Source organism: Caretta caretta, chromosome 7 (genome assembly GCF_965140235.1).
Source record: "Caretta caretta isolate rCarCar2 chromosome 7, rCarCar1.hap1, whole genome shotgun sequence".
NCBI lineage: Eukaryota > Metazoa > Chordata > Testudines > Cheloniidae > Caretta > Caretta caretta.
Genome location: NC_134212.1, coordinates 92,130,028 through 92,142,345, shown reverse-complemented (window position 1 = coordinate 92,142,345; position 12,318 = coordinate 92,130,028). Strand labels below are relative to the sequence as shown.

The window sequence follows — 12,318 nt, the reverse complement described above, 5'->3', positions numbered from 1 at the left end:
TTTCTATATTTAGCTGCATGGTTTTATCGTTTCATAATTCTGCACAGTAGTGTTTATATGGGCTCAAGCATGTATGGATACTGGATAAGATGTACTATATTACCCATGAGTGAACCTTTCCCCTAGATACACACCAACAGCTGGGCTATCAGATTACTTAATTATGTAATCTTTTAGATACCTTCTGTTTTCTTAATCACATGCTTTTGCTTTGAAATGTCAAAGAATACTAGATGGATTTTTATATACAGGTAACAATCAAATAAGTTCCTGACTCAGTATCTAGCATTATCGTTATACATTTAAAAACTATGTTAACATTCACGGTGGGGAGAATGAAATTATCTAAGTGTGCACACCAGCTCAGCACCAGATTGCTGTTCACTGTCATATTAATATTTTTACTCTATTCTCTGAGGTGTGTGACACTCATTCTAGGGCTTTCTATGTCAATGCTGTGCTTTCTAGGACTGCATTTCGCTTTATTAATGTGTCCTTTCTAACCTACTGCAATGCAGATCTGTAGCAGAGTTGTCTCCTCTCACTCTTTTCCCAGGGAATGTACATTTGGTGATGAGATTCTTTAGGAATAGATTTCCCTCTGCTCAGCAGAGTCAATGAGCAGTTTAACTATTCTCATCATGCAGTTTTGTTTAGCTAAGGATAATCTCATTTTTGATAGTTTTAAAGAGTATAATGCTCTTACAGAGAATTCAGTGACTTCCTTACTTCTTGTATAATAAATCACACCTATCCAGAATATTGTAGCAGTACTTATTATCAGCAAATAGATTTGTCAGCATTTGCGCTGTAAATAATTTTTCAATTTTTGATAACTGTCACTCAGTTTGAATTCTGGAGAGCCTGTGACACAGGTTATCAGACAAAATGCTGATTTAAATAATTAATCCATTCATATTTAGTTTAGAGACAGGTGTCAAAATATTAAAGTTAAAAGCTGTGTCTACACTTGTATTTTTCTTCATACTTCCCATTAGTGGTTGCATTAGTGGGAACGTTACTATGAATTGGCTGCAGTCATTGTAACCACTAAGTTATGTAAACCTGCATGTGCAGAAGACACAGTAGATAAAATGCCAGCTGTCTGTCTGCCTTAGTGCTCCTACTGTTGGTACCACTAGATGTGGTGCTATTGTAAGCATTTGAAGAAACATGCAGGCATAGTTTTGGCAACTTAATAGTGCCTCATTTTCAGATTTTTTTTTTTTAAATCAACGATACCAGTAAAAGAGCACAGTTTTTTGCAAAAAAGGTTAATTTGTTAATTGCTAAATCCTTTATTCAGAATGCACAGATGCTGCTTATGGTTCTTTGCTGCACTTTTACACTGCACATTATTACTTCTTAGTGTCAAAGTTGATGGATTTTAGTGGGAGTTTTCAGACTCTGGAATTTGGTGTGTTCCCTATTGTAGTCTGTTATACAGTCACTGTGCTTCTCTCTCTCTCCACCAGACAACTCTGCAAAGGAAACAGTAAAGCTGTGCTTCTGCACTATTGAAAATCAGTGGCTATGGTGTTAAAAGTGTAATTTTTTTAAAGTTCTTACTCTGCCCCAGTGTTACAGGGAAACTGCTCATGTTCAGGAACAAACGTTTGTTCATTTTCTTCTACAGCTGTTAGCCTGACCCATAGCAGAGGGGAAAGAGGAGTGAGATACATGGAGAGAAATAAAACCAGTGACCTAATAAGAGAGAGACCTAGTCCCAGTTAGGATTTTTTAAAAGTGGGTAGGCTACATAATTATTGCCCCCGTGTTGTATAAATCCTGTCATGTTGATAATCCTATTGACAACAATATTTGTTCACCTCAAATAGTACAGTTGTTTTCATTCCACCTGTTAATGATTCTGTGGAGTTCCCAGAAACTGACATGGTGTTGGGACACCTCATCACATGCACAACACTAGTCATGCATGAAAATCTTGTCACTAGTTTTTTTTTTATTTACTATTGGATTCAAAGCTCTTGTGCACCTGATAAGTGAATGGCATGATTTTCCCCTGCTTCTGTATTTAAGTACCGTTACGTTAACATTGTAACAGCTTTGAAAGAACTATTTTGGTATACAGGAAATGGGACTTTTACAGAAACAAAACATTGTCTTGCTACAACCTTTTACAACATGGGGGAATGGAGGGAGGGACCACCAGCATCCTAGTGACTCCAGAATGTGGGTGTATGGAGGGGTCTCCCCTGCACAGTTCTGGATCCAAGGCAGTGCTGGGGGAGGAGTTGCCCCAGCTGAGCCCATTTTACTGCTTCTTTTCCTCCAGTGCAGCAGTCCCTTCTTTGACTGCTTACATGTATACATTTTAGTGTCCATGTAAGCCTAGTATGGCCTATAACATTCATACCACAAAGTATAATGGGTGAACCTAACCCTTAAAAAAGTTGTATCATCAGTTTTGTGCAGTAAGTAGACCTCATTAATATATACAAAATGTCACTGTAAGTGAGTAGCTCTGGTAGTTGGAATACACTTCCCCATAGACCCGTTCCATATTACACTGGTTGACCGTGCTGCTGTTACCCAAGTGCTTTAATTTGCTGTTCAGGTGTTAGCTATATCACTCAGAGTGTGAATTTGTTGTCCTGGGGTATGTAATTCACATCTTCTTTGAGTGGTTGCAGACACGTATTTCACGCAGGTGTGTGCGCACCCAGTGCACCAAAGTTGGAGAATTTTGCCTACAAGCATCCATAGGGGTGGTGCTTATGCCCTTTCCCTTAAAGCCCTTCCCTTGGCTGTATAAGGATGATGCCGCTCTGACCCTCCCTCAGTTTCTTTTCACTGCCCATGGCTAGAGTCAGAGTGCTCCATGTGGTGTTTCTTCACACTAATTTTCTTGTCATGGCCTTCTGAGATTTTGTTGTAAATAGTTGTAGTAGTTAACTAAGGTATACTATCTAGCTATAATAGTTAAAGTAGCTGTGTTTTTTCTGGAGGAATGCCTTCACCTGGATTTAAATATGGTCTGTTGTGCGTGGTGACTATTCCTAGGGGTGATCCCTACATGCTATTTTTATTGTGTCTGGGAGGGCGGCACATTAAGGAGAAGTGCACCATTTATAAATCTTTTAAGAAAAGAATTCAGGTGACAAGGGACTTGAGACTCAAGCAGCACTTGATGGAGCAGGCCACAACAGCTGCGTTGGCACTAGTATTCACTCCTCAGACACCTTTGGAGCCACATTGAGCTGATGTTCCTTGCCCAGACTCTGAGGCCTCCCCCTGGAGGAAGAGAAATCGTTCCCCTTCCCGTGCCAACTGAGAAAAGGACCCATAATACAGACTGTAGGTAGCCACTCCAGATCTCAGGGAGAGTCGTCATCCTCTGCCACAATCAGTGCAGATCAGTACTGTGACTCTTCAGATACGCACAACTGAATGGAGCCTTTTACCAGCTTTCGGGTACTGAATCACCATCAACTCGAGGTTCCACCATGGACTCTGACACTGTCCCTGCGATGTCTGTTGAGATCAGTATGGATGACGATGGCATTGATGGTGTCCACACGTCTGGCATATCAAGCAACATCATATCTGCTATGCCTTTCAGTTCCTGATTCTCAAGTTATCCAGAAACATTCAGCTGCAGCGACTTCCTCAGTAGTGACAGCTTGGTCTGGGTTAACTACACAGATGTTCCAGCTGCCAGCACCGTCCTCAGCACCGCACATCACTCTGAGTACTCCGTCAAGGCCACCTGTACTAGTTCTGAGGGGGTTCATTGGCACAGCAGTCATCTTCGGCACCACCGGTGATCATATTGCAGATCGTGTCGGGATGTATACCAACCCCAGTGTGGTGTGTCTTTCAGCATTGGTACCAAGTGAGTGTGTTGCCCCTGCCAATCTTCAGAGTGCTGACTTCTTCATTGGCCCCAGTGCTGACGCTACTGGCTTCCTCACCAATAACGGAGGACTTGTGGCACATCAGGACCTCCTTAGACGATTGGCTTCAGCCTTAGGTATATAGGCTGAATTTGTGCAGGAGAAAACATGTAAGCTAGTGGACATTCTTCAGTCCTTAATCTCAGGGAGCCAATGAGAGGTCACATCAAGGGAAGTACAAGCCCATGCTTGAGGGCAAAGAGGTTGGATCTCTTTGGGCAGGAAAACTTATTGAACTGCCTCCTTACAAATGCAAGTGGCAAACCAGCAGGCACTGATATCCAAATAAAATAATGTGACCTGGGACTCCGTAGCCAAGTTTATGGACATATTACCCAAATCCTCTACAGAGGAGTTTGAGGCATTTTTTGTGGAGTTTGGTTGCAAAGATTTATTTGTAATCGGCCCTGAACGTAGCTGATATGGTTGTCAGGGTTATGACTTTGGTGGTCACTATGAGCATCGTGGTTGCAGAATTCAGGAATAGCAGCAGCTAGCCAACAGTGTGTGGAAGACCTACATTTCAATGGTCAACTTCTATTCTCAGGCAAAATGGATGAAACTTTGCATTCTTTTAAGAACTCTCAAGCAAATCTGTGCTCTTTGGGCATTTATACTCCAGCAACAAGGAGATATAATTTTGGCAGTCAGCAGCACTGCTCTCAACCATATTTTAGGCGGACACCTTACCAACTGAGACAAGACTACTCCAGAAAGGGGAATAAGTTTCGGAGGAGGAGATCTTTGGGTTCTAGTTTTACCCAGCCACTCTGTCCCCCTCCACCTTCAGCCAGGCAGCCTATTTGCCTTGCATATCGAGAGCAGCAGACCAGTTGTGAACATCTCAACCTCATCATTTCAGTTTGAGGACAGGCTGTTTCACTTCTGCAGTGCTTGGGGAAGCGATAACGACTGACAGATGGGTCCTAAGCAGTGTGGGATTGGGGTACTCCATTCAATTTTTGTCTTTCCCTCCATCCCGTACCCTTTTCAGGGACCCTTCTTATGAGTCACTGCTTCTTCAGCAGATTCAGACTCTGTGCACTGGGAGCTGTACAGGAGGTTCCTCATCAGCATAGTGGAAAGGGATGCTACTCCAGGTGTTTCCTGATCCCCAAGTCCAAGGAAGGAATAAGACCTATTCTCAATTGCTGCTGCTGTCCCACCAGGTACATCAAATATGTGCGATCCCACATGGCTGCTATTACCCTGGCTGCTATTATTTCTGCACTGAATCACAGCAACCAGTTTGCTGTTCTCAATCTCCAAGATGCTTATTTTCACATGTCCGTCTTCCCAGATCTCAGGAAGTTCCTGAGATTTCTTGTTGCAAGCCAACACTATCAAGACAAAGTTCTTCCTTTTGGCGTGTCTTCAGTCCCACACGTCTTTACCACATACATGATGGTGGGTAGCGACCTATCTCAGAAGGAGGGGCATTCATGTCTTCCCATTCCTGAATGATTGGTTAGTAAGAAGCAGATCCAGGAAGTGAGTCCTTAGTCATGTCCAGTTCACGTTGGACCTTTTCAATCAACTGGGGATGATCCTGCACGAATTAAAATCTACTCTAACCTAGGGCTGTCATGCTATTTTAAAAAAATTAATAGAATTTATTTAAATATTTTGGATGTTTTCTACATTTTCAGATATATTGCTTTCAATTACCACACAATTCAAAGTGTACAGTGCTCACTTTATATTATTATTTTTGATTACAAATATTTGCACAGTAAAAAATAAAAGAAATAGTACTTTTCAATTAACCTAATACAAATACTGTAGTGCAATCTTTTTATCATGAAAGTTAAACTTACAAAAGTAGAATTATGTACAAAAAAATTACTGCACTCAAACAAAACAATGTAAAACTTTAGAGCCTACAAGTCCACTCAGTCCTACTTCTTGTTCAGCCAATCGCTCAGACAAACAAGTCTGTTTACATTTGCAGGCGATAATGCTGCCTGCTGCTTATTTACAATGTCACCTGAAAGTGACAACGGGTGTTTGCATGGCACTGTTGTAGCTGGTGTCACAAGATATTTATGTGCCAGATGTGCTAAAGATTCATATGTCCCTTCATTCTTCAACCACCCTTCCAGAGGACCTTCCATACTGATGATGGGTTGTGCTCGATAACAATCCAAAGCAGTGCAGATTGACGCAGGTTCATTTTCATCATCTGTGTCAGATGCCACCAGCAGAAAGTTGATTTTCTTTTTTGATGGCTCAGTTCTGTAGTTTCCACGTCGGAGTGTTGCTCTTTTAAAATTTCTGAAAGCATGCTCCACACCTTGTCCCTCTCGGATTTTGGAAGGCACTTCAGATTCTTAAACTGAGCTACAGCACTATTTAGCAATCTTTAGAAATCTCACATTGGTACCTTCTTTGTGTTTTGTCAAATCTGCGGTGACAGTGTTCGTAAATCAAACATGCTGGGTCATCATCCGAGACTGCTATAACATGAAATATATGGCACAATGTGGGTAAAACCAGAGCAGGAGACATACAGTTATCCCCCAAGGAGTTCAGTCGCAAATTTAATTAACACATTTTTTTAACAAGCATCATCAGCATGGAAGCATGTCCTCTGGAATGGTGGCCAGAGCATAAAGGAGCATACAAATGTTTAGCTTATCTGGCATATAAATACTTTGCAATGCCACTACAAAAGTGCCATGCAAACGCCTGTTCTCACTTTCAGGTGACATTGTAAATAAGAAGCGGGCAGTATTGTGTCCCGTAAATGTAAACAAACTTGTTTGTCTTAGCAATTGGCTGAACAAGAAGTAGGAGTGAGTGGACTTGTTCACGCACAGAATATATTGTTTGGACCCATAATGTTCCTGGTGGTGATTCAATCTCAAAGCCCTGGAAATGCCTAGGAGTGTCAGTTGATAAACTTTGTAAAAGTGAAAAGTGACTTGAAGAATTTGAAGGCTGGGAGGTCATTTCGGCCTGTGAAGAGAAGGGAGGTAATTATTAGAAACAAGAAAACTTCCTTGAAATGTAATCAAGGTTCAGGAAACAGCATGACCTAAACTCAGTGGTAGAAATTGTATTCAGGCCATGTCTGGGTCTTTGCCTTCCATGGTGTGGGTGGGTAAGGGCTGTTTTTATCTTAACAGGAAAGTTAATTAAAAGAGAGCCTCCAAGAAAAGGCACAAGTAGTGCCAGGAGAATTTGCCACCAAGGACAGTCAGGTTCAGAATGGGAAATTAAGGGGCAAATTATGCCCTTGCCTGCCACTGCTGTATGGGAGAGGCAGGATGGTTCACTCTGAGCAACAATGAACTGTAGTTGATTCATAGTTAGGGTCCTACCAAATTCATGGTCCGTTTTTGCTCAATTTCATGGTCATGGGAATTTAAAAATGGTAAATTTAATTATTTCAGCTATTTAAATCTGAAATTTCACGGTGTTGTAATTGTAGGGATCCTCACGCCCCAAAGAGTTTTGTGGGGAGGTCGCAAGGTTTTGTATTGTAGGGGGAGTTGTGGTACTGCTACCCTTACTTCTGAACCGCTGTTGGTGGCAGCGCTGCCTTCATAGTTGGGTAGCTGGAGAGCGGCGGCTGCTGGCTGGCATCCCAGCTCTGAAGGCAGAGGTGCCATCAGCAGCAGCGCAGAAGTAAGGGTGGCATGGCCTGGTATGGTATTGCCACCCTTAATTCTACACTGCTGCAGGCAGGGCGCTGCTTTCAGAGCTGGGCGCCTGGCCAACAGCCGCCATTCTCCAGCCACCCAGCTCTGAAGGCATTACAGAAGTAAGAGTGGCAATACCGCAACCCCCCTAAAATAACCTTGTGGACCCCCCCCTGCAACTCCCTTTGGGGTCAGGACCCCCAATTTGAGAAACGTTGGTCTCCCCCCTGTGAAATCCCTATAGTATAGGGTAAAAGCACTCAAAAGACCAGATTTCACAGGGGGAGTCCCGATTTCATTGTCCGTGACGCATTTTTCACGGCCGTGGATTTGATAGGGCCTTACTTACAGGTGGGAGTACTTTCTCATCCACAGATAGGCTTCTCTGCCAAATTGGCTGCCTGCTGTATGGAACGCTTAATGTTTTTCCTGCTGTTGATAAAGTGAAACCTTTGTTATACTTGGCCCATGGTGCATGCTGGAGGTGAAGGGAAGATGTGCTGCAGTCTGAGTAGTAGTATTTTCCGTGCATAGAGATCATGAGGAACAAATAGTACACAGAATCTATGTCCAGAAACTGGGGTTTGGTTTGAGGGATGGGCTCATGAGCTTTTAAGCACCAAAATAAAGTATCACTAATTCTTTTACTTGCTGGTGTTTTCTTCCTTTCTTTTGTCAAGAAGAAAATGTGCCATGCCAGTGTGGTTACTTAACAAATTTGGAGCAGCTGGCCAGCCTAGGCATCTTAGCTTCAGCAGTTTTATCAATGTCAAAGATGGGAAGGCAGACACCATTTCTGGAGAGCTTATTTCCCAAATGAAGAGCAGAGTAGGACAAGGGGGAGAGGAAAGGGAATGTAGTTGTCATGCACTGCCAGCATGACTCAAAACTTCACTTTCCTGTTCCTTTTTCATTTCCCCCAATCCATTTTAATTTAGCAATGCTAGGATTCAAAGTAGAAGAAATTCAATAAGCATCCTGTTTGAAGATGTAGTGATCTCTAGTGCCAAGTAAGATAGATGTTTTCAGTAATATAATCATAACATCTGATTATATTTCTCCAAAGAAAAATATGTTTGGGGAAGTGCCTAGAGGCTTGTTTTTCAGTTTCTCTGAAATTTTGTTTTAACCCTGAGGTTTCATGAATGAGGTCTGATCATGACCAATAACTGCAATTGGTAGGTGCAAGTGTCCAGCAGTCCTTAGGATCAGACTGATCTTGTAAACTTTGCTAACTTGAATTTCAGTTCTGTAGATACTCTAAGTAATATGATAAACTAAGATAATTATGGGACCACTCTCTTTTTTTTTTTTTCCCTTTCCTAGCATTCCCATGGTTCGGAATGGATATTGGAGGAACATTGGTTAAACTGGTCTACTTTGAACCAAAAGACATTACAGCAGAAGAGGAACAGGAGGAAGTAGAAAACCTGAAAAGCATTAGGAAATACTTGACTTCCAATACAGCCTATGGTAAAACTGGCATTCGCGATGTCCATCTTGAACTGAAAAACTTGACCATGTGTGGACGCAAAGGGAATTTGCACTTCATCCGCTTTCCCACCTGTGCCATGCATAGGTTCATACAGATGGGTAATGAAAAGAACTTCTCCAGCCTGCACACTACACTTTGTGCCACGGGAGGTGGGGCTTACAAGTTTGAAGAGGACTTCAGAACGGTATGTGGGAAATGCACATAATCTCACTAAGGAGCATCTATCTGTGAGTCCTTCTCCAAAACCAAATATATGAAAATCTTTCTATTAACTAAAGTTTTCAATAAAATTACCTCTGTGTCACACCTAGACAGTCACTTTTTTAACTTAAAGAATTGCTAATTGGGAAGATTTAGAACAATACTTCCTTAGGATGAGAAACTGGGTGGATTGACTTAAATAAGCAAGCCGACCTTGATTTAAATAATCATTTATGATCCCATTTTTCATTTGTACTTTTTAGGGTTTTTTTTTTTTAGTTATTAAAGAGAGGTTGATTCTCTTTGGTTGGTAATCATTAAAACATATCAATTTGCAACTATAAATACCAAATTCAGTGGTAAAGGGTATACTTCTTGCTAACCAGGGGGATTTATTTAAGCAAATGCATTTCTTATTTACTAGATGATGATTAATTATTTTACTTGTGATTTGTGTCAAGGTCTGTTTGGATGCATTTTTAATTGAATTAAAATTTCTATCTAGAGCATTTTAAAATGATTTAATGAGTTAAATAAGGCTACTGTAGATCTGCTGGATACATAAGAAAAAATAAAATGATCAAAACATGTTTTGAATTTAAAACCAAGTGATTTATTACACAACGGAAATATCTGTTGTTAATGCATTGAACTAATTGTTTCTGGTCACCATGTCCTTCAGGAGTTTAGAATTAGGTTTCATCATCATCACCTAGTTTTCATTCTTATATTAGAAGAAGAAAACAAGCTTTCCTCCTTTTTTCAAATCCCAGTCAGCTTCTTAACTTTGAATGGACTATAGTAATTGATTTGAAGTAGTTGAATAAACTTAAATGAATAAAATTATTCTCTCTGTATCTGAAAAAGACTGCCAAAAGCTGCGTTACACTGCAACAGATGCCAGTTCCAGGTCATTAGCCAGTGCAAACATATACTGCTTAATTTGTTTTTTATTTTAATTTAAATGAATTTAATAGATTTGTAGTAAGTTTAGGTCTTTAACAGATGTTACCATTTCAAATTAAATTTTAAATGAGCTTATTTTAAAAAAGAAAAAAGTTTAAATTTTAAAAATCCATTTTAAATTAAAAAAATCTGATTTTTTTCAAATCCATTGATTTTTGTCCAACCTGATGAGAAAAGGGGGAGGAGATATTTCTGTCCTGCTCTACCCTTTTGCAATCTCTTGATCCATTTGTTTTGACCTCCAGTGAACTGTATTGTGAGTCCGATCATGGTCATCACGTACAGCTCATAAGATTAATATGTCTCAAATTTCTAAAACTTACAGGTGCTCGTCCTACGTTCTGGGAACCGATCTAATACACTAAAATTACTAAATAAGCAAAGGACTTCCCATAAATATGTTCATCTTGGCCCACTCTCTTCTCATCAGCCTTACACAAGAGGGGAAAAAAAAGGCCTTTGCAGCCTGCAGGGAAGGCTAAAAAATCTGGGCTCTGACAGCTTGAGTGGGTGTGAGAAGTGAGTTTCAAAACAGAAGACCGATCCTAGAGAAGGCCCTGCAAGCAGCGCTCCATCATTTGTATTGAGGAAGCTCCAGTGCCCGTGCTGATCTCAGATGTAACAGTCTGTCACAGGGGGAGAGCAATTAGGTCCTAAACCAATGAGAGCTTGATAAGTTAAAATCAATACCTTGAAGTCCATCCAGAAGCTTGTTAGAAGCCATGACATCCCCCCAGAACACAAGTCTGAAGTACTGCCAGTGTGCAACATCACTGAGTGCAGAATGCTGCAGCCTGCTTATTCAGCTTCTGAATCATCCTGAGTTGTATCCACCAATACTGTACATCGTGGCAATCTATTTTGAGCATGAATAATAGTGGCAAGGTCTACATCAGAGAGAAGAGGTTGCACAGTGGCTTATTTTGTCATGGACCACAGTTTAAGAATCTGTGTCCTGAAGCATTGAAATGTCATTGTCTGAGTTTCTTGCACACCTGATACTTTTACATGCAGACTGTAATGAATTGTAATGTATAACCTAACTATGGGGATGCATATAACAAAAATTTAAATGCATCCTTTCATAGAAAGTGTTTAATCTGATTGCATGCATGTAAATCCATGGAGCTATGAATATTGGTAAAATGCTTTGTTTAACCTCTGTAGCCTACTTTTGTATTTATTTCCCCCTTGTAACATTTATTTTTGTATTTCATAACTGTATTTCTAAATATCCATGAATTGTACAACCTAGTGTCCTTCAGGATTGCACAGCTCTAGCAGGAAAGTGTCTGCCATATTATTGCAAAATAACATGTTCAAATCCAAAAGCAGTAGTTTAACTTTTAGTATTGCTGCTGCTTTCTTTTATTCCCCAAAGAATCACTACTAATTGCCTGTTGGAGAATCAGGTTCCAAATCTCCCTTCTAGCTTTAAATATTTTCCACAGATTTGATTTCAAGTACCCTTATTCCTTCCTATTCTCTCCATTTCCCAAATATTAACTTTTCAGTTCCTCATTTCATATCTCTCCACAGTGATTGGTCCCGCTGTTCAGCCTACTCTTCCATCAGTTGGAATAATGGTTGCCACATTCATAAAACAAAACAGGAAGCTGGTGAAGATTTCTTAGGAAAGGGTGATATGTTCTTAATTTCAGGTATAGGTGAAGTGGTGAGTAGCTACAGATACAACATTACTACCCCATCCAATCCAGGTGTAGATGTGTAATTAAAACAATAACTGACTAAATATTACACTGAAAATAAAAAGATTCCCTTACCTCAACATATTCAAAATGTTAGGGGCTAAAACATCATTTTAAAATCAAACTTTATTTTTGCCGAAATTTATGGGACCACTGGAGAAGTGATATAGTATAGCTTCTAGGGCCTAGAAACATTTTTCCTGCATTATTGGCCTTTGCCATAGTGGGTCCAAGCACTCCCCATTGGCTTCCACAAATCAAAAAGGGACAAAGGACTGTTGCATGTGATCAGCAAACCTCATCCAGAATCTGTCTGCAAAACTGGGTGGCACTCAACTAGCAGAAACTACACACTTGAACCTTCTTCCTCAGATACTCGATTCAGA

General features: G+C 40.5%; 1 protein-coding gene across 2 annotated transcripts in view; it reads left to right on the top strand.

Moving 5' to 3' along the window:
* Positions 1-12,318, top strand: part of PANK1 (pantothenate kinase 1) — a 39,545-nt gene that overhangs the window by 8,021 nt on the left and 19,206 nt on the right. For both annotated transcript variants that reach the window (XM_048857189.2, XM_048857188.2), the window contains exon 2: positions 8,888-9,240. In XM_048857189.2, the coding sequence (XP_048713146.1) occupies positions 8,888-9,240 (353 nt within the window). The remainder of the gene's footprint in view (positions 1-8,887; positions 9,241-12,318) is intronic.